Source organism: Plectropomus leopardus, chromosome 19 (genome assembly GCF_026936395.1).
Source record: "Plectropomus leopardus strain MGB_pleo_1.0 chromosome 19, ASM2693639v1, whole genome shotgun sequence".
Classification (NCBI taxonomy): Eukaryota; Metazoa; Chordata; class Actinopteri; order Perciformes; family Serranidae; genus Plectropomus; species Plectropomus leopardus.
Window position 1 is genome coordinate 11,234,315 of NC_142194.1, and position 24,011 is coordinate 11,258,325.

Genomic DNA, 24,011 nt, shown 5'->3' on the forward strand with positions numbered 1-24,011 from the left:
AAGTGATCAGGAGCTTATGTGGGAGCTGCTCATCCGTAGATTTCTGGGGAGAGGAATATATGTGTACACACACACACAGACACACAGACACACAAACTAATCAGCAAATGTGCAGCTGACATCCTCATCATTACAGTGAATAACCAGCAAAGACAAAGAGGGAAAATTAACCTCTTCATGGAAAAGTCACCGAAAAAACGCCTATCTGAGGCAAAATAAAGTAAAAGCTGTTCTTATTCCATTTTTTTTTTTTTTTTTTTTTTTTTGCACATGTACATGACTGGTATCTTTTGAAAGCTAACACTCTGAAGTGTTTCCCCACTGCAAGTGCTTCTGTTATTGAGTTATACAGTATAAGTATGAACAAATTCAAATATAAGGTTATTTTTAATCTTTGCTTGAATATTTTAACTACACTGCTAATTATTTCCAGCATTTCACATTATGTAACTATTTCACAATATATTACTGTAAAAAATGATACAGCAGCTTATTGTGAATGTAATGCAAATATATTTGTATCAATTTCATTATATCATTTTTACAGTAATTCATTGTCAAATATTACAGTTACACACCATACAACCCTGGAAATAACCACAGCATCTTCATATTGATATAATTGTATCATTGTTACACTAATTTCTTGTGAAATTTTATCCTACAGTTACATCCTGTATAATCTGGTGAATAATCACAGCATCTTTGTAGCCTATTAATTATTTCTAGGATTTTCTAGAATGTAACTGTAGTATTTCACAATAAATGGCTGTAAAAAATTATGCAGTAACTTACTGCAACAGTAATGCAACTGGAAGCCAGTAATTTATTGTAAATGTATAGTCAAAAATTTTGCAGTGCATAGTCCGAATTCAAAAGAAAATACGCAATTTACAGATTTTTCAGGTTTTGTCTGTGCTTTTCAAAATAAAAGGTTAAAGAACTTGTGTGGGGTATAAAAAATGGTGAGTTCACAGCCTGCCACCAGGAGGTGACTGCTACATTATGCATTCACATGCCATAGGCTAACACATGTCAGCGGCCCACTGGACAGAAGCTCTGTTTCCCATATTGCTGACATGTGATTGGAAGCTGTTGGCTGTCTGGTTGGGACAGAGGCAGCTGGCGGGACACCTCCGAGCCGCCTCGGGCTGATCTCTGCTGCACACACACTCACACTGAGAGAGAGACACACACACTGAAGGATCCAGACGTGGGATCAGTTTCTCCCAGGGTGATGAACCCAGGGCCTTATGGGAGGACTGGTGCCTTTATCCACTGGAAGAGAGGCTTCTCTGGAGGATTTTTTTTAGTTTTATGACTTGTTTGTGTGAAATAATAAAATGGAAAAATGTCATATGAGGATGAACTTTTCTAGAAAAAGTAAATCTCTTACAATAGCTCTGACTTTTATTTCTGATGCCCTTAAAATTTTTACTGTAACGCCTCCCCAGTCTTTGTTAAGTCCCAACCAGAGGGGCACACATTTAACTATTCATGTGGAAACTTTGATGGGGGGGAAGAGAAGGGATTTTGTTCCCAGTACAATAAATGCAACATGGAGAATACTTTTGAAAATGACAAGATACAGTCCTATTTTTGATCTAGCACTGCGGGGCATATTTAACAATTACTTGAAAATCTGCATAATGAATGAGGAGCGAGTGTGTATTTTAAGTCTCTGGCACTTTATTCCCCAACTTGGTGTGTTAATGCACGTGAGATGGAAAGACAACGTGTGGGAGATATTCAGAATATTTATGGTAATTTAGATTTTTGGGGAACATGGGGGCAAAAAGGGAAATAACATGCTAAAATTATGCTCTGCACTGTAGATTTAAAAGCTTGTGATAATAATAAAAATATTAATTTTTATTTATTTTTTTGTAATTTGGCCCTTCATTCATGTTTAAATGCAAATGAGATGTTAATTTTTCTTAATGATTTGCTGTACCTGAGGCATGGAAAAGCTCAGAAACTCAACTGTCTGACTGCTTTTGTGCTCAGGGTATGAAAAGTAATTTAACAAAGTGTTTTCTAATCAAAGTAATGTAACCTGATCTCACTTGCATTTGGATCTTTAATACAATGCAAAATCACTGGAACCACTCAGTGTGTGTGTGTGTGTGTGTGTGTGTGTGTGTGTGTGTGTGTGTGTGTGTGTGTGTGTGTGTACTAATGACGGGACAGATCATCAGCTGAACAGCCAGCCTGCCAACATGCAGACATATAAGAAAATAATTTAATTGGAGTTAGCAGCAAAAAAAAAAAAAAAGAGTGAGAGCAGCTCCCTGTGTGTGTTTTATCATCTGATATACGACCCTGACTGCTGTAAACTTCCGCATTGACTTTTACGTCTATTCTTAATTTTTGATGATTCCCCATCAAAGACAGTAAACGGTTAAATTGGCAGCATTAAACTGACATATTTATTTATAAGTGCACTTCGAAAAAAAAAACGGGTTGAAATGAAAGGTGCTTCAAACTGGAGAACAAACTACTGATAGAAACACAATAATGCGATTTTGTTTCATATTATAGTGTTTGAATCCACCCTTTAAAAATGTATTTCAGCATATATTTCCAGAGCAACAATTTCGGCTAAAAATAATCAGGTTTACTCATCAAACGTCACTACACTAAAAGAAAAAATACGACTAAAAACATAATTTATCGATCATCTCAATCAATTTCCGACGATACTGCCTGACACGTGAACAAATTGAAGTTTAAAATATGCTTGGACTTTATATTTGATGAGTTGTAGGCAATGAAAGCAAAGTTTTTACTTTGCCACAGAATATTTGTAAAAATAAATAAATAAATATAAATAAATAAATAAATGGTATGGTACATTAAAAAAAAGAGTTTAACGATGTATTATAATAATGCCCATAACAACCGAGCCGAATATGCACATTTTACTGTAAAATTGGAGGGACATTATTGTAAAATCATACACACAGACTATCAGAAAATAGAGAAAAAAATGAATATTCACGCGACTTTTCGTTATGAGATGCTGAAGAGGACCAGTGTGTGTGCTTAAACCAATAGGCCACATTCTGGGGTCATAATGAGTTTATAACTCTGCAAAATGAATATACAGTTAGTGCATACAGGAAACAGACGCTCAAATAACTGTCGATAAACGAGTATTATTTTAAAAGATTTTTTTGTTGTTGCTGAGGCACGTTTCTCCGCAGACTAAATACACAAATAAATAAATTAAAGCAACGATAAGAAACATAGATCACATTCCAATTTTGCATTTAAACGAGGGGATCGATGGAAAACAGTTGTAATGATCCAATTAATTATGGGCAAAATTAAAAGCAAGTGCAAAATCAATCTTTCACGGTGTCGAGGATGGAATCAAATTGATGCTCCATCTGTTCACGCCAGCAAAGATTTGTAGCCCGGGAGTATTTGTGGCTGCTCGCTGCTGGAGCACATGGACACAGAGAGGAAATCCGATGTACAGTAACAGTGTCAGGAGATGTGTCTGTTAGTGCGTGGATATATATGTCGGTGGAGGCAGGTGTCATATATATTAGATCTAAAATATTACAATTAGTACTCATTTGCATACATTTTAAGAGCTATTTCATATTTTTGACACATTTAATCGCATAAAAAGCCTGAAATATATTATTTATTATGTATTTAAGCATGCAAAACTCGTGCATTTTATTTATTTATTTTTTTGCCATTTTTCTCATATTTACAAAATGTGCTAAATCAGCCCACAAATTCACCATATAACTCTCCTGACAGACCCCTCCCTTCAATCGAAAAGGATTAATATTCAACTTACAACCAGTGGTGTCAGCTCCCCTCTGCAGGGAAACTCAGATCGATTGGTGACGTTGGAATAACGCGAGACAAGCACAGCAGAGTCTGCACGAGAGGAGAGAGAGAAGAGAGAGAGAAGAGAGAGAGAAAAAAACATAAATGACAACTCTCCCACCTCTACAAATAAAAGTTTATACCAGCACACAGACATCATCCTCCCCACAGCTGCCTCAGAGTGTGAGCTGATGTTCGGCATGCTGGACCCTCGGTGCTGCTGCTTCTCCTCCTTCTCCTCTCCTCCTCCTCCTCCTCCTCCATGCCACCTCTCCTCTCTCCTCTCTGCACAGGCCATTAGGAAGCGGGGCAAAAGATAAATTGCTCTCTGTCAATACATTACACCTCTCCTAATGGGTGCACCCGGGCTCCAAAAACATTTTCCAAACTCTTGACATGCAGTGTCTTAAATACTGCAGAGTGGGAATGAGTCGGTAATTGATTTTAATTTTTCTGGGGGAAAAAGGGCTGTTTTCAGGCTTAAGAGGTCACGTGATTGAATGTATTAAAGTATAATTATTAAAGGTAAAATTGAAAAAAAAAAAAAAAAAAAGAAGAGGTGCTAATTGATTCAGCCTTTGTGTTGTTTAAATGGCTTTTTAGGAGCTCTTTGACCTCGTGTTGTAGCAGATGAATGGAGCGGCCCCCCTTCCCAAAAAAAAGGCCAATCTGACCACGCAGCCAAACACAAGCGCACGTGCTGTTCAAACACGTAAAAACGGTGTATTGGTTTGGTTAGAAAATAAAATAAAACCAGCATTTTGTTTTCCACCCCCTCCTCTTCCTCCCTCTGCTTAATTTTTGCAGTGGGGAGATCAAATTGTGGGGAGCAGGAGGGCACGAGAGAGAAAACTGAGGGAGGGGGTGATGGTGGTGGTGGGGGTCTTATAGGGGGGAGAAAAAAAAAGAATGTAGCTTTAAGGGAAATGTGCAGCCGGGTGTGAAATTACAGCCTATAGTGCTACATATTGTACCAGAAGCTCACTCCAAAAACAGTAACAAAAAGAGAAATCATCCCCTAACCTGACCAGGAGGCAGAGATGTGGCCGTCTGCCCCCAAACTCTACCTACACCCCCACCCAAAAACCAGAAACTGGTCAATATGTGGCGAGTGTATAAAACAAAAACAAGGGAAATAAGACACTCACCTGAAATTATGTATTCTATTTTGAAATGTTATGCCATCATTAATATTTTTTAATATTATTATATTTTTAATTATTTTATTATCATCATAACAACAGCAAGAAAAATTAAATAATGTGCATATATATATATATATATATATATATATATATATATATATATATATATATATATATATATATATAATGTGTATATAATGTGTATGCCATTCTTTTTCATTTTTTAAATTATTCTTATTATTTTAGAATTATTATAATAAGGCATTTTTAAAAAGTATTGTCACTTGCAGATATGTGACTGGCATGCAGAAATATTCAGTGACTAACTAGAGATTTCAACCAACTTGAGATTTTAATATATTTATCTTTATGAGTTTATATGTATTTCTTTTTTAATTTTTCTTTTTTAAAAATTTTGCTTCCTTTTTGTTTTCCCTTGTAAAACACTTAATAACGTTGTTATGGAAAAACTTTATGATTAATATTGTTATTAATCATTATTAATCATTAACTATTGTTATTTTATTATTATGATTATCATCATCGTCATCAATTTACCTAAAGAATCAAAGAATTGTGAGGTGATTTAATGCATTTCAATATCATTATTATTATTAATATTGTTATTATTATTTGAGTTATTATAAATGCATGGTTAAAATAGATATTATCAGGACTAAAAACGAAACAGCTTGACTTTAGCTCCATCATTGTTTAGTTTTACTTCCCATTCAGATGTCTTTACAGTGCAGGTCTTATCTGCTGTTTAATTCTTTGCAACACCTTACATGGATCTATAGCTGATGGATTATTGCTCCAGAAGAATATTTTGACTTCTCAGTCTGATCACTGAAGTGCACCCCAAGTTTTACTTTTCTTTTTTAGACTTTGACAGCGTCTTTAAATTTGAGAAACTATACAGCGCCATCTACAGAAGCTGAGCGGCACTGCTGCGTGCAGAACACTTTCACCTCCAACCTCCAAAACCACCAGTGTGCCCAGTTTGGACCAGTGCAATCATCACACCATCAGCTGGATGTAAAACTGTCAGTGTATTTGCAGTATATTAGTTCCCATTTTATATCAAATTTTATATTAAATTGCAGCAAAAAATTGAGGCAACAAACGAATTATTTGAGGCCTACTTTGGTTCCAGAGCGGACATAAAGACAGATGAGCAAACAAATTGAATAAAAATTATTATTAAAAAGAAGCTAAATCCGGGTTGTGAGGACATATTCCCAGAGACAGACCGTTTAGTAAAGAGAAAAAGATCAGAAAGAAACCCAAATTAAAATATTAAATAAAAATCTCTATTTCATTGATTCAAAACTTCCAGTAAGCGCGCATATAACTCAGAGAGCTGTTATAATGTCTAATAAACTGAAATTTCTAACTCTGTTCCTTATTTATCTCCCGCCCCTTCCTGCCGGTGTGTCAGACCCACAGACCTCCTCATTTGGACCCCGTTTTTTTTTTCTTTTTTTGCGTTGGCGAATCACAAAGTGTTGGCATCTATTGCCTTTGTCTGACAAGTCATCCATATAAGCAAAAGGGGGGTCTGCAGAGGGGAGGAGAGGGGAGGTGGTGGTGGTGGAGGGGGAGAGAGGAGGGGAGGGTTGCAGCTTTTAGAACCACAGACACAGAGAGAGGCTTCATTCCCAGCCCCAAAGATCCAGCCTTACGCATCCAGCGCCGAAGAGAAACCCCCGATGTGTGCGTGCGCGTGTTTCCTCCGCCGTTTTTGACGCGTGAATCAAGGCCACCGGGAGGGATTGAGGAGATAAACCGGGCCCCTGCACGCTGGACATCAACGTTGCATTTGAGAGAAACAACCTCGCTGGCTGAGAATTACACCTCCGCAAGGAAGAAAATAAACTAAAACACAGGTCGCGTTACTGAAACAATCCTTCTTTCGGTCATGCTGCGCACCTGCCAGACCTCCGCGCCCGGACCGGACTGTTGAAGAAAAAACACAAGGCAACTTTTGGGGGAAGAAGTTGCCATCAGATCGGTTGTTGAAGCGGGGGTGGAGGGGCTAAACTAAAGTCCCTCCATCGAGTCGAATTTTTTTTCTTCACATTTTCATCCTTGATCGGAAGGCGAAACGGCGACTTCAGTTGATTATCTGTCTTTCCTTTGCTATCCAATGGATATTCACTGCAAAGCAGACCCCTTCACAGCGATGCACCGTAAGTAGCACAACCCGAGTTCATCTGCAGCTTCTACGCGCATAGAAATAACAAGAATATAGAACATTTCTGCACATTAAAGGCCTGCAGCAGAGAGCATAACAGCTTTTTTTTTTTTTTTGGCGCATAAATAAACTGGCATGCACCCAAACATGCAAACATTTTGGATTAAATAGTCATATATTTTTTACGCCCATATTCTGCGTGAAAATTATTCTAAAACATCATAAAATGCAACAATACCCCTGTAAACAAAGCAGCGATGTGCAGAAATTAAACTTGCCATAGTAAACAAAGAACACGCAGGTACCCTGTAATTTACACGTGTATCAGCCTCCAGCTTCCCGCGCATGCAGTGTGTGTGTGTGTCTGTGTGTGTTTAGGCCCTAATAAGTCAGCCACACATCTATTATTCAAATAATTCAAATAACAGTAATAAGTCCAGCTTAAGTCCACACGCACAGTGCTATTTTTGTAATTTGGTGAAGGTGTGTGAATAATTGATGACCTCTTCGTTTACTAAATAATATGTAATATGAGTAATCAAAGCTCGTTCAATTATTTAAAATTACCGTGCAGGGAAAATGAAGGAGCGTGTAACTTAATAGGCATAACATGACCCGCGAGGCTGCTGGGAAAATATGAGGGCTGTGTTTTGGCTGTGAGAAACTTTTACTGGAGCCTAAACTAAGTTACTTTTTAAAATGCATTATTATTTTCAGAATTTAAATAGTCGTATACTCATAGGGTCAAATGCAGGTTGTTGTACTAATTGTAAAAGCTGCACAATAACAGTGTGACAGGTGAAAAATCACATGCAGCATCAGTAGGTGTTGAGCACTTGAACGTAACCTTTTATTTTATTTAGTCAAAAAATAAAAAAAAAGGCCTATCCTAAAGACATTATTGTAATTAACTATAATTTTAAAACTGAGATGTAAATTGGGAGGAGAAAATACAACACGAGCATGGAGGAAAACTACCATAAAAATAAGACATTTTCAGCTGCTTTGTTTAATCAAAAAAATAAAATAAAAATGACATGAATAAAATATGTGTATTTGTTATAGACGCTTAGTTTACAGTATCTGTTATACTTTTTCTTAAAACATCCAAATTCTCTTTTATTTATCATTTGGGATAAATTGCTATTATTGTATCACTGTGATGCATTTTAAAAGCTTTAAAACACAAAAGGCGCCTGCGTAATGGTACTAAACAACTTTCTGATTCCATAAAATAAAATAAAACTATTTTTCTAAACAATGTCATTTTATGCGTCCTTAAACACTTCTCCATAATACCATAAATCCACGTAAATGCACGTTAAGCTATAATATTTAGGCTTTTTCTCCGTCATTTTTGCCTCCCCTATCGAAACAAACAAACTCACGTGCGCCTTCCTCTCCACTACGACTTTATGTAATGTTACGGTTGTGTGTTGCTGCTGTTGTATCCCACGTAGGGCACGGAGGTGTGAACCAGCTCGGCGGGGTGTTTGTGAACGGCAGACCCCTCCCGGACGTGGTGAGGCAGCGGATAGTGGAGCTCGCGCATCAGGGCGTCCGGCCCTGCGACATCTCCAGACAGCTGCGGGTCAGCCACGGCTGCGTCAGCAAGATCCTGGGCAGGTGAGTGACCGGTGTCCGGACAAGCCCTGCAGCCAGGTGCACAGTGTGTGTGGGTGTGTGTGTGTGTGCGCTGGGTGTGAGGAGGTGGATGGGTTTACATGTGCACGATGGTGGTGGAGGAGAGAGCTCAAGCTAGAAAATCAGCTTTTAATTCTTAAATATTGGGTTAATTGTATTTAAGGGGTCCTAAATTATAGATTAAGGGCATTTTCATGCGGACTTTTCCTTTATTTTTATATGCACATGTTATTTTTTTGAGAAGATTTAATCTGAATTAAACCGAATTACATCCTTGTGCCGTGCATGCATGCATGCGCAATGCGTTTTCTCGCATTTTAATTCGTTTTTAAGCAAAGTTCTGTTTGTTTTGAGACATCATGAGACGCATGTTAAGCTCTAAAGTTGGTTTTACTGGAGAAAAGTTTGACTGTCTAGCAAAAAAGTAGTCCCAATATACAATAACTCTGCAAAGTTTGCACCATCTGTGTGTATTATTGCGTTTAAAATGACATTTCACGCCTATCTTACAGGGCTGTCTGCAGAATTACGCCTTAAAAAATTGCAAGCTGTCATCTCATTGGAGAATATTATTTTTTGCAGATATTACGAGACTGGCAGCATCAAACCAGGGGTGATTGGTGGGTCTAAACCTAAAGTGGCCACGCCAAAGGTGGTGGAAAAAATCGCGGACTACAAGAGACAAAACCCAACTATGTTTGCGTGGGAGATCAGAGACAGACTGCTGGCAGAGGGCATCTGCGACAACGACACCGTTCCCAGCGTCTCATCCATTAACAGGTAGGACGCACCAATTAAAACCTTAAAAAATAGATGCAAAATCTGAATTTTGCATAATTTTTTCCCTTGTTTTAAATATAGTTGGGTTAACCACCGGTCTGCAGGATGCAACTCTAAATGAATTAATCATTTATGGTAGTATTTGTGTGCTGTAAGCGCACCACCCACAGCAGAATATTGTTTGGCCAACTTTTGTGCTGCCCGGCACGCCGAGGCTGCCCGCGGTCTCAGAGGTGCAATTCAATCTTTCAGACCAAACTCCCTCAACAATCAGCAGTACATCCAGGACTGAGTGAATCTGTCGAGATGAAAACCGATCAATATTCGGTGACCAGATCCCGTGGCGCTATAAAGCAGGCCAATTTTCTTTAGCACATCTAATGTGCTGGAGCTGCTGCTGCTGCTGCTGCTGCACACAGAGACTCGTGGCTTTCTGCAGGATTTTATTTTGAAGTATTAAGGGGAAACCGATTGGCTGTAATTTGTAAAATAAGGTGATAAATAAAAACATAGTAAAAGCAAGGGGGGAAACGCTTTTAAATCCCTTCTTGATTTGAGTCATCGCTTCAAAATTCGTGGTGATATTCGGCTGTAATTAATATTGATGTAAAATTATGATGATGCATAAGAGTGCAGCATCAATTTTGCCTTCAATGGCAATTTATCTGGTGACATATCCATATTTAACAGTTCAAGAGTCCAGCTGCAAAACTCTAGTTTTCTTAAAGGAATTCCTAAACAGCAACATGGTTAAGAAGATTTTGGGGGCTGGGGGTGGGGGGTGGGGTGGGGTGGGGTATGAGCATTTGACCCTCCAACTAAATAAAAAACATGAAAGAAGCAGTGGACTTTTAATTTGACAAAATTGAAGACTTTTACACCACAAAATGATGCATATAGTGCACACATTTGTGTATAAGCAAATCACAAGAAAGCAATAAACTGTTCAAAATTTTTTGTCGAAGGACACCCCAAACCTCCTCAATAAATAAAAACATGACAGAAGCTGAGGCATTTAATTCTGTCAAAACTGATCACATTTACAGTATTAATTCATACTGAAAATGCACACATTTGTGTACATAAAAATTCAATTCAGAAAGCAATAAATTAAGTATTTCACGCTCAAAATTTCCCAGTGGAGGACCCCTGAACCTCCTTAATAAATAAAAACATGAAAGAAGCAGGAGACTTATATATTTGCAAAACTGAAGACATCTACGCCCTAAATTAATAGTGAAAATGCATAAATTTGTGTATAAAAATCACTAGAAAGCAATAAATTAAGTGTTTGATGCTCAAAATTTTCTGATGGAGAACTCCCTTCATAAATAAAAACATGAAAGAAGCAGGAGACATTTACATTTGCAAAACTGAAGACATTTACTAAGCTGATGCAGAAATTGCACAAATTTCTGCATCAAAAAAAAAATTCAGCAGAAAGCAAGAAATTAAATGCACCAAATTTTCGGTCAGAGGACCCCCAAGCCACCTTGATAAATAAAAACATGAAAGTAGCAGAAGACTTTTAGTTCGGCAAAATTAAAGACAATAATAATAATTTGATGCAGAAAATGCTCAAATTTGTGAATAAAAAGTCACCAGAAAGCAAGAAATTAAGTGTGTGATGCTCCAAATTTTCTGATTAAGGACCCCCCCACTCCAATGTTGAAATGAAACATACGCCCCTGCTGTAGTTATAGAGTGGCAGCTACAGGAGGACCCAGAGCACCCCCACCCTCACCCCTCCTCACCTCCTCCACCACCAGAGATCCCTGGTGATGAACTTTGGTTAAGAGGCACTGTTCCATAGAGCCAGCATCAGCATTACATTTTAATGAGCTGATGGGAGAGCATGGACAGCTCCACACAAGACATCTTTTAAATAGAGAAAAAGGCTGAAGAAAATTCATTTCATGCTTCGTGGCTGCTTAAAAAGCCCCATTTAAGGAGGCTCAGACACATGTATGTGATAAATTCAAAATGTACATTAATATCATTAAAAGAGCCCTATAAAGTTTTTTCAATTCCAATTAAAGCTTTTCTATTTTGGAGCCCAGGGGGGTTGGGGAGCCTTATGTGTCTTTGTTTATGTGGGAAATTAAATTGTGAATACAAAGAAGTGTAATTCTATCAGCCAAATATGAGAGCTACTTTGAATTTCTATTACGGCTTAATGCTGATTTTTTTTTTTTAAGCAGATTTCAATGTGTTGCTCTGTGCCCACACACACACACACACACGCACACACACACGCACACACACACACACACACACACACAATGGAGCACACACAAATGAGACATATTTGTTTTGATTTAGTTGGGGGTTAATATTTCAATGCAGTGAATTTCTAAAGGAGCAGTCCACAAAAAAAAAAAAAAAAAAAAATCAATGAAATCATCCTTAGTGCTTCAGCCACTTTGCTCCAGATCATGTGATGCTACTTCAGGTTTAAAATCCCTTTAAAGAGAAATAAATGACAGGAGACATTTTCACCCCAGGTGTTAAAACAAGAGTTTTACCACTTAAGACAATTCAGAAAAAAAACAACAACAACCGAAAGACTGGAGCCAAAGACTTTTCCAGTTGGGTGACTCTGACTGGGGCCAGTCGTGGGTTTCTGTGGCAGACAGTCTGACCTCAGGACTGTTGACAAAAGAGGACGCTCTATTTAAACACCTTTCGCCTGCATGCATTATTAAATGCCACAGAGACAGCGTAGTACTACGAGATAGGGCCACCACAACCAACAAGTAACGCCACCCTGTTGGTAGACATTAAAAAAAAAAAATCCTCAATGGCGCTCGATATTATTGATTCAGAAGGAAAGCAATTTTAATATTTCTTCAGGGGATTTTCAGCAACAGCCAGGTCATTAATTCATTCTCCCAAATTGCTTATTCAATATCAAGAACATGGATACCAAATAAAGTCTTTGAATTTATGTAGCACACACAAGTCAAAGGGGTCGAATAACTGTTATGGGGAGAAGTGAAAAAAATTAAAACATCAATATGCGCTCTCTGGAAAAGCTTGTTGTTGTAGCTTTGCCTCCGAGGGGAGTTTTTTGTGTGTGTGTGTGACAGTGTTGGATTTATTCCTCTGAAGCCTTCTGGCACCTACAGTAACATCAATATCCAAATCATCTGATGCATTTCTAGATAATATGGAGAAAATATAACAGGAGTATTTTTGGTTTAGTGTGTGGAGTTTTATCTGAGTGGGTAAATATTTTTATGAAATAAATGATGCACAGAGACAGAGGCGTAGGTTTTGTTTCAAAACTGAGGGGGACATATGTGAAAAGGTGGGTTTGGGGATCCTAAGTCTCACAATTCTGAGCATCAGGCACATAAATGCATTCTGGTAATTTTTATGCACCAAAATGTGTCTTTTTTGCATCAATTTATGGTGTAAAAGTCTTTAATTTCATATTTTTATTGGGGGGAAAAAGATACAAATTCTAAATCTTGAGGGGAAAGTGCCCTCCATGCCGTCTCCCCTTTGCACAAGGGCGTAGGTTTTGTGTCTACAGTGACAATTTTAAGCATTGAACACTTATTTTTTTTATCATTCTGCTGAATATTTATGCTCTAATTCTTTGCATTTTGTAAGAAAGTGTAAGTTCACAGTACACCACCCAAATAGAGCCTGAATTTCAAGATTTTGCAGCTGTCATTTAGGACAAAAAATGGAGGATGTGGAGTTTTTTGCAACCATAAGCAACTTTCAATTTTAGTGGAAACTGAGGAGACAAGTGAGTCATTTTATTTTGAAATTTAGGTTGCAGCTCCAGCATGTCATAACTTGGGGGGTATATGGTCCTATATTATCATGTACTATTATTTCTGGGGGTGTGTACTTTTAAAAGCATCAAATACTTATTTGTCTGTGTTCCGGTTAACCAATTTGTGCCTTTTCTGCATCAAGTTATGGTGTAAATGTCTTTAATTTTGTCAAATTAAAAAAATAAATAAAGACATTTTGCTCCGAAAACACTTCATTTTCAGCATTCTGTTGAATTTTATGCTTTTTTTGCCTATTGTAAGTAAGTGAAAGTGCACCTTACTGCCCCCATAAAGAAACTGAATTTCAAGACTTGGCAGCTGTCATTTAGGACACCAAATGGGGGTGAAGTTGTGAAGGTTTCTGCAATCATTTTAAGTTTGATGGAAACATGGAAAATAGGAAAATGGAAAATAGAGGAAAAAAATAGGGAGTCATATTATTTTGAAATTTAGGCTGCAATTTAAGATGGAGTTTATATGGCCCTGTTTTACCATTTTTTATTGTATTTATTTATTTTTGAGTGTATTGTTAAAAGCAACACTTTATTATTTCCTGCGTCCTGGTGTTTTTTATGCACCAATTTGTGCATTTTCTGCATTAATTTATATTGCAAATGTCTTTCATTTAAAAAAAAAAAAAAGTCTACTATTTTTATGTTTTTATTGGGGGGACAAATTCACATGATCTGAATACTGAAGGGAACGTGTCCCCTGCTTCCCCCACAAAATCTACCCACTATGCAAAGAACTAAATCTGAATTGTGCAACCTAAAAGGCTCCACAGTCCTCACCCAACCTCTCCTCTTTGTGCTCCAAAATAGCTCTGGTGGCATACATGATGAATAGTTTTAAAGTTTACAAATTATTGTGACAGCTCCCTTTCTCCCCAAGTGCCATTCAGATTAAAGGAATCTAATGCTGGCGTAAGCTTGTGCAAGGCAATAAGGAACTATTGCTTTCCTGTCACATATAATTTATAGCTTTCTATTTGCATCTGTTTGCCCGTGTGACTAATCCCCAACTTTTTCTCCCCAAGCCCCGATCAATACAACCTCATCCGCATTGGCACATGGGGGCCGTTGGTTCTACAGAGATGTTTGATCTGGGAAGCAAAGGGCTGCGATCGGCCCCGGTGAAACCCCCTCCACAGAGGGGGGAGCGGGAGGGAGAACGAGGGGGGGGAGGCTGATTAGTGTGGGCCAGGTAGAGTCAGTGAAGCTGATCATTGAGGTGAATTGATGTGATTTCATGCTTTGTTTGCAAGATCACTCAGACCAAAAGTGCAATGAAGACTTTTCTCTACACCTCACCTTTAAGGTAGAACCACTGACCAGATCCCTGCTTACGTATGAGTTACGTTTGATATCTTAATCACACAATATCTCTGCGGTAGCTGCTGTTAGAGGCAGTTTGAAAATCTGCGGGAAGTGAAGTCGGGCTGTGGTGACATCTGCCTTTTTTTCTTTTGTTCTCAAGGATCATCCGAACAAAAGTCCAGCAGCCTTTCCATCCGTCTCCTGATGGGTCATCACTGTCGACACCAGGCCATACTATAGGTAATACTGCAGCTCTCTCTTTTGAAATGTTATAGATTATAATCAACTAGAAAAAAAATGTGATAAGTAATGTAAGGATTTTAATTACTTCAACTAAGTAATGTATTTTTTTTTACATTTGATTACTTTTTGATGTTTTTCTAATGTTATAAATTGACCAATGAAGCTGAAAAGTCCAAAAACATAAATTATGTTGACAGTATTTTAATTGCTGGGAAAACAAGCTTTACACTACGAGGTAATGTTCCCAATTGTGATTTTATATATATATATATATATATATATATATATATATATATATTTTTTTTATTTTTATTTCAAGTACTGAAAGGCGTTCTTGTTTAAAAACGTGGCCACCCAACTTGGCTTGGTCAGCAAACTCAGGTTGCTAAGAACGGTGCGCGTTGATTTGATTGGAACAGACGAAAGGCAGAGGAAATTCAAATATGAGAACCGACTCAAAAACTATCCTCAAAATGTTAGTGCAGCTCTACTTCATCATAGAGCTGCACTAACATTTTGAGGATAGTTTTTTTTATCTTTGATGGTGTGGCATCAAAAACAGCTTCTCTGACCCTTGCTATTGGTCAAAATGCCAAAAAAAGGCATTCTTGAGGGGTAAAACGATGCAAAGTGACAGAATGAACGTTATATTCAACATAAAAGCTTTTTCCCGAAAAGAAAACATTGGCTGTAACCACACTGAACATCATGATTAGTAACTATAATCTAATAACACATTTTTTCTCGGTAACTGTAACTGAAAACACTTATATTTATACTGTTATTTAATAACACGTGGTTACCTCCCAACACTGCATATGACATCACAGCACATATTTGGGCTGGGAAATATATTAGCATAATGTCGATATTGTGACATGAGCATTGACATCGTCACAGATTTTACATATCGTAATATCGTAAGTGTTGTGTTGAAGTTACATCATTTGCTGAGCTTACCAAACTGTTATAGCTATTATATTATTTGCCTTTACCTACTTAGACATTATATATATATTATGCATGATTTGTTATAAAAAAAATCTCATTGAGATTAGTTACTCTGGGGTGTTGCGATATACCGGTATTGACGATATACCGATATTGACGATAACCATGATACTTAAAAAATGAAATATTGGCATCATGTCAATAACACATATATTATTACACTGTGTAATTTCTTTTAGTTCTTGCTTTGTCTTCTTCTCCATACACTTTGAGTGCAATTTTGAGTGCAATTCATTTATCAAAAAAAATCAGCAAAAAAGGCTAAAGATTAATTTTACTGATAACATTATTATCATATATTTTATATAAATATCACAATGTTGTCATTATCACGTATTATTTTAGCCAAGATAATTGTGTAGTAAAACACAGACATCGTGTCAGCTTTAACATACTGTATGTTGTAGAATGTACACAATATGATTACTGTCAGTTTTCATAACACAGTACACTTTGAAACTGGTAAACCGCTGCAACACTACATGCATGTATTCATTTTTTCTGTCTTTTTTTCCCCCCAGTACCAAGCACAGCCTCTCCGCCTGTAACCAGCGCCTCCAACGACCCTGCGGGATCCTACTCCATCAATGGGATTCTGGGTATTCCACGATCTAACGGTGAAAAGAGGAAAAGAGATGAAGGTAAGAGAAAATTTTCTCTCTTAAGGAGTTTTAAAAAGCTCATTTTAGGATTAGCACGCACAAAATATCTTTAGAAAAAAACGCTTAAAAATGGAGTAGGATTCTGTGCAGCTTTATGCTATAAAACCCACTTTGCTGAACTTGCAATTACGGCATTAAAACCTACTTCAGTTCCAGCAGATGACCCTTATAAAACACCTAAGTCTGAACTCTGTTACACCGCTGTGTCAATCTGCCAAGGAGTCTTTTGATTTGAAGACACGACCTCCGCTGTTGTCTCCTGCAATTAATCTTTATGGAAGTGATTAAAGGGCTTTAGATAATTACATGTCAAGATGATGTAGCCAACCACCCAGGTCAGTCAAGAAAGCCGCTGTAGCTTGGTGGAGGGTTTTTTTTTTCCTCCTTTAACAAAAGTGGCTCCACTTCTGCTGCTGAAGTAGTAGGTTAGTGGATGTAAGAGAGCCTGAGGCGATATAGATTATTGGTTCTGTAAGCAATAGGCTTCCTTAATGTCACTACATAAGTAGCTGATGAGAATAGCTAAACAGATGCACTCCAAAGCATGTATGGAGGGATGATGTGGCTGCTGGAAAAAAAGGGGGCAGTTATCTCAAACAGGGTGGGGAATGAGTGCCTTATTTCTGCAGTGCTGTGGAATGAGAGCTAATCAGAGCACGGCAGCAGTTTACATAGCGTCTTCTTTGTTATGGCGTTTGTTGAGAAGCACGGGGGTTTGCGGGATATTGAGTGGAATTGATGTTTTATGTGCGTGCAGGGGAGGGAGGGGATGACTAATGACCTGTCAGAGGTAGATTTCCTGGCAAAGATATAAAAACCAGCATGACGTGGACATGGCAAATGACATAATCAAGTCTTTCCCTGTAAGAGATGCAATCGTGGCAGCATAATGCAAACGTCTGGTATTTTCAAGGGTTCATTTTCAGTCGTTCGAGGACCTCTCATATTAGCCGGGGTGTAATGTCTAGTCCCCGAATGATAGAATGCACACATTTCTATGCAGATTGCTACTGAAGGGCAAAGAGGTATTAAAGGGCATGGAGGGGAATAAGGTATGTGTGTGTGAGGAAGGAGAGCCGGCCTGTTTTGTGGAGGTCTTCCAGGTGACAGCGCCATGTTTCTACGGCTATTCAGTCTCAAATGATTCCCCTGATGTGCTGCCATTTCTGTGATTTAGGTGCTCGGCCAGCATTACGATGAAAGAGAAGAAAGCTGTGTGTGTGTGTATGGATGTGTGCGCCCGTGTGTGTGTGTGTGTTTGCGTCAGGGTAGGACTTGTACTGAGGGTGACGGAGGGAGCTGTGGTTCTTATATACTCTCTCTTATAACGGCCAGCTGGTGCCTATCTGGAAGCAAGGGGTCAGGGATACTTTATCTTTCCAAAACATAAACCCCAGGCCTCGGCCGCACACACACGGCTGCAAAAGCAATGTCTCGCCTCCAGCCACAGTTTGTAAGAATAGTATATTACATACGATGTTACCCTGTAGACACTATTGTCCTGTTGCTGTCTTCCTTTTAGTGGAGTGCACCTTACCCCTCAAAAAAGACCAAAAAACCCCTGAATTTAAAGATTTTGCAACTGGCAGGCTAAAGCAGGGCCGTAGCCAAAGAGTCGACATTGGGGTGACCAAATCTGTAGGGGGGTGGGGGGGTTATTATTATTATTATTATTTTGTATTTATTATTATTATTTTGGACAGTGATGCATGGTTGCCTGCTGCAGCATAGCAAATTTGTTAATTATATATTTTTCCGCCATATTTAAGGGAAGCATTTTGAGCATATTTGAAATTTGGGAGGGGATGTGTCCCCCCTATTATATATATAGTGATCACCGCCTGGGCTGAAGTAAGGGATGTGAAACATTTTTGCAACCACAAGTTACTTTAAATTTTGGTGGAAATTGAGCCATGTCAGGAAAATAGTGACATTTTATTTTGAAATGTATGCTTCAGCTCCAGTGTGTTATAACCTAGGTTGTATACAGCTCTATAGAACCATGTATTATTATTTTTGGGGGGTATATTGTTGAAAGAAAGTCATCACATGCCACATTTGGCCATAGATGCCAAAGTATTTCAAAGACGTTTTCTTTCTTTGCTTCATTTCATGAAGTTTTTGTAACATCTGCATTGAATAAACAAGAAATGTAGTCTCTTTTTAGTCTGTGCTCAAACCATAAACACAGATTAGTCTTTTTTCTTGTCAAACAAGTCAAAATGAATTAAATTAATTATTAAATTATTTGATAATTATCATTATTTTGATATTTTTGACTTTACTAGGTTACATTTAATAAAAGTTGTCACACAGTCATCCTTAATTAGGTACCTTTGCAGAGTTATGTATATTTTCCTTTGTCTTTTTTTCATTCGGCACAAACTTAGAACATCAGGTGTTTTTCCATTGAAGAAAAACAACTTAATCTATTAATTAATTTAATTTCAAAAAGACTCATTGAGAGGGTTATTCTTTCCATCATAAAGATTTCATAAATGATATCGTACCAGTTCTCTACAGATGGGCTGAAGCCATTTCTTTGTAATTACTGTTCTGGCAGCTACATCCAGTATTTCAAATAAGTATTTTGTTTTAATATCTCCAGATGCTGAAACTAAAGACCAAAGAGGATTTCATTCCACTTAAATATAATTGTCATCCCAAATCTAGTCACTAATTCTGTATAAATCTTGCGTTGAAAAGCATTTACTCTTGGACAGGCTCAAAACAAGTGGTAGTGGTTAACTTCCAGAAGAAGAAGAAGCCTGAGTATTGAGACTTCTGAGACTGTGTTTCAGTGTTGCCTTGTTTGCCATTCAGACCTATTTTGCCTCCCTCAGTAGTCAGTAGTCTATAGTCAGTTAATGCTTGGATTAAATTTCCTCACCGCACAGTAGCTTGCCTGAGCCCTATTTAACTCGGTAAGCCTCATGATGATTGTGGCACAAGCAGTCATTATTGAGGGTTGAAAACATGAACAAAATTGAGCGAAGGAAAAGGAGGGGAAGGGTTATGAAAGGGGAGGGCGGCTTGCGGGAATGGATTGGCTGTGTGGCCCAGAGTATTTGTTTTAGGCAGTCACTGTGGCGCTCTGCCAAGCAGGCAGACAGCTCCTAAGTTTCCAAGTCAGCAGTGCCCTTAAAAAAAGGTCCCCCCATTACAGGAGGGATGTAGAGATAATGTAGTGTGACACACGTTATGTACACTGGGTCTCGGCAAGAGGAGCTTCAGGGACACAGGTGTCATAAGAGCCATTAATCTGCTATTGTCACGTGTTATTGCAAATTAAAAGTAGCATGTTACACTTGGCAGCCATTGTTGCGGACGGACAGAGTGGGAGAGAGCGAGACCCCTGGAGATGGTCCACGGCTGTCCGCACCTCTTACAAAGTGACATATATTAGAATTTGCAATTCTGCAGAGAAAAGCTATTACCTCACAGATTAACATCCTAACTCCTCCACAACCCCCACTGCTTCTGACACTGTAGGCTCCAGAAAAGACAAAGGAGACGCCGCTTCTCTCAGGGTCAAATAAAAACCTGTCATACAGTATCTGATGTTTAAGTACAAATCTGCTCTCATGGATGTTTTTTGTTCACCGTCTTGTTATTAGTGAGCGTTTGAGTGAGCTGAATTGACCTCAGCAGACAGCTTGGAGGTCTGTTGAGAACACGCAGCGTCCATGAAGTGTGTCCGGCCTTTCAAAGTCATATCACAGCGTCCTTTCATGGCGGCCCACAAATTGCACAATCAGACCCGTAGACGACTCTTAATTTCAGCCATTCTGGCCGCTTTCTCGCTTTGTGTCGCGCTTTCTTCTTGATTTATGAGAGAGATACAGAAAGAGAGAAATTTCATGATAAGATGATCATCACATATTTCAAAAGCCAACAACAATAGCCAGTGGCAGTCAGAATGGATGTGATTCTGTGCTTCAGTAGCTGTTGAATTAATTATTTCTCATCTCTGAGCGTCATGAGGACTGAGCCGATGTGTGTGTGTGTGTGTGTGGATGGAGATGGAGATGAGTGATGGTGCAGGCTGCCGTCACACCCTGCTCTGTGTATCAGCATCTGTTATGGAGGGGAGGGGGGGGTGAATCAACACAGGAACTCAGAGCACAGCAAAATGTCAGCACCTAAGTGCAACCTCCAAATTAGATTAATAAAGCCTTTAAAAGCTTGGGAACATCATGGCAAATGGATGGCCGACAGTAAGTTTCCAAAATGTTTCCCCTCTGAATGCTCCCAGCTGGCCACCAATGTCATTACATTATGATATTTGGTTGAATTTAGGTTGTGACATCCGGTGACAATTATTCAATAACAGTACAACATTGAATACCAACGTCAGTTGACGTAGAATACTGACGACAGATGATGTTGATATTTTGCCGGTTTAAAGTTGTGTTAAGGTACCAAAATCCAGCATCTTACAAACTAAAAATAAATTTAACACTTGTCCAAAGTAAAAATTTGATGGCTCATAATGTTCACGTCCAATAAGCATCAAATTCTATCATCGTTAGACATTTAAAACATTGTCAACCTGATTTTCATTTGAATCAAAATTTGAGCCCTGTCCCATGCAAGAGTCTAACACCTATCTGACATCATATTAAAGTCTGGTGCCAGCTGAGTTATGAAGAACAGGACTAAAGCTGAATATCGTAATTATTTTTATTTGTTTGGCCTATATAATGTCAAACAATACATACAGTACTTCTGATTGTCTCTCAGCTGGCTGCAAACGTCACTATGACGTCAGCTGATGAAAAACAATGTCTAATGCCAATGTCAATCTGAAGTTGTGTACTGAGGACAGATGATGTTGATATTTTGTTGGTTCAAAGGTGTGTCATTAAGTAATCAGAATCCAATCGAAATTTAACGTTTGTACGAAGTAAGAGTCCAGCATCTTACTGACATTATTTTGACATGTAGTGCCAGCTGGGTTATGAGGAATATGGCTTCACCTACGGAATATCTTAATTATTTTCATTTGTTAGCTATAAAATAACAGAAAATACAACTTCTCAACGGTGTAGGTGTCGTTTCAGCATTGGGAGGGACAAATATGGAACGGCCAGAAAATTCAACACTTAATTTCCTGCTTTCTGGTGAATTTTCATGCACCGATTTGTGCCTTTTCTGCATCAATTAAAAGGTGTAAAGGTCTTTAATTTTGTCAAAATAAAAGTCTGTTTTATTGGGGGAAAACAACACACATGTACAAAATATTGAAGGGGACATGTCACCCAGTGTTCTCGTAAAATCACGCATGCAAAGAAATAAGCATCTAAATCTGATTTCTGCACCTTAAAAGGCTCCACAGTCCTTACCCGGTTTCTTGTCTTTGTGCTCTAAAATAGCTCTCTTGCCAAACATAATGAATAGTTTTGTTCATGTTCTAAATATTAAGGGGGGACATGTCGCCTGTAACTCATCCTAAAATCTAGACCTTTGCTCCTTCTTATGTCCTGTTTTTTTTTTTATATATATATAAACAGCCCAAAACTCCAAACAACAGATTTAAAGCAAAAGAAAACTGAAAAAAGCAGGAAATTCTCACATTTGAGAAGCTGCAGACAGAAAATGTATGGCCACTTTTTTTTTTAATTATTTTTTTTAATCAATTTTCCTTCAATATATCGTCTAATCCCTATCAAACACCAATCCCAGATCTCTGGTGATGCAGAACAAACGTATCACAGTATTTCATTTATGTTTACATAATCAAAACATTCAATTAGACAAAACAAAATGCAGCTGAGTTCATCCAATTTGTTTTAATTTGATTTCATTTAGCCGAGAATTGAATCAGGCGGGAAATCATAGAGGTGTATTATTGTGAAATACATAACAATGTGTTGAGGGAACGAGAGCGTATGTATGTTGGCATGTTATTTAAACAAGGAGCCGTCTGAGAGGGGGGGTAAGCTCATTCATCTGAGGGGGGCTTTCATGACCTCAAGGTGGCGGGTCACCTCCCCGTGTCTCCAACAGGAACTTAGAAACTATTTTTTTACCATGTAAAAAAATTAAACTTTTATTCTGAAATCATTCTTTTCTGTATTTAAATCGGGTTTTTATTGCTATTTATACTCAGCCTGCTCTTCATTCATGATAACTGTTCTGTTTTTGTTTGGCGCGCAGTCACTCAGACTCACTCCCAGTCTCAGAGTTGCCTCGGCTGAAGCCTCCTGCTAGGGGTCGTGACCTCTGGGTGCCAAACCCACAGAGAGGAGTCTGCTTTATAGAGCCGGTTATCTGATCTGATGGAGGCTGCTCCCTCGTTACCAGAGTGTTAATACAGACTGATGTCAAGATGAATACACTCAACTCCGACGATGATCGATAAACGACCACAGAGCGGGACAAGCGTGTAACGCACCAACAAAGCCACTGTGGTCAAAGATTAGTATCACCGCTGCATAATGGGCAGTTTAGAAACGTCCAAATAATGAAGGTGACTTCTTGTAGTGACAATAGAAGCTCATCCATGCTTAACCGCACCTTTTTAAAAACTGTAAATATTTGTACGTAAGATCAATTATTTTTGACTAAATTTGCAAAAATTAAAGGTGAAGTTTAAAAAATATATATATAACTACTTGCACATTAATGAGATATTCATGCCACAAAACACAACCATTGTGCTTTAAAGGGTCTATGCAGGTGAAGTCTGGTCAGATTTGTTAAGCACTGGTGTCTGCTGACTGACATACAAAACAAACGATCCATCTACTTTTCATTTTGCTGAATTCAGATTTGTGTATGGTGATACTATAGCATCACCCTGGTCTGGCAAGTTTGAGCAGAGCAGAAAAAAATACAAAAATCTCTTATGTAAAAAAAATTAATATTCTTCTGCCTCTGGAAAAAAATATAGCGTTTTCATGTCTCACTTATTATGAGAAAATGACAACAAGTCCTCTGCATTTAAATACAAAATACACTGTTTTTAAACTCTACTTCAGTACGACACAGAAGCATTTTCTGAAGACAAATATCAGTTGAAAAATCGTACACAGGTTTGATTGGAAACAAAAATCACATGGTCCGGGTTAAGGAAAGCTTAAAATGAATACTTTATTAACATTAGGAGACCTTTAAAGTCATGGTTGCAACAATCAACAACAGCTGATTCATTTGGTTGGCACTTAGTGGCTCTATAATAACACCATACCATTTCCTTTTTCAGTCCCTTAAGAATTTCACTGGCTTTTTTGGGGGGAATGTGTGGCCTTGATTTCCAGCAGCTTTTATAAAACATTGTTTTTTTGTTTGTTTGTAAGTGGGAGCAAGTGTAAACTGCAAAAAAAGCTGTTTTTTTCCTGTATAAGTCTATAAAAATCAAAAGCAACTTG

The 24,011-nt window shown here is 38.1% G+C and overlaps 1 protein-coding gene across 2 annotated transcripts in view; it reads left to right on the forward strand.

The window, feature by feature from the left end:
- The first annotated feature begins 6,631 nt into the window (after positions 1 to 6,631).
- pax2b (paired box 2b) overlaps positions 6,632 to 24,011 on the forward strand; it is a 43,944-nt gene continuing 26,564 nt past the window's right edge. For both annotated transcript variants that reach the window (XM_088070173.1, XM_042507865.2), the window contains exons 1-5: positions 6,632 to 7,186; positions 8,652 to 8,817; positions 9,418 to 9,615; positions 14,883 to 14,962; positions 16,498 to 16,617. In XM_088070173.1, coding sequence (XP_087926299.1) covers positions 7,144 to 7,186; positions 8,652 to 8,817; positions 9,418 to 9,615; positions 14,883 to 14,962; positions 16,498 to 16,617 — 607 coding nt within the window. In that variant the 5' untranslated portion in view covers positions 6,632 to 7,143. The remainder of the gene's footprint in view (positions 7,187 to 8,651; positions 8,818 to 9,417; positions 9,616 to 14,882; positions 14,963 to 16,497; positions 16,618 to 24,011) is intronic.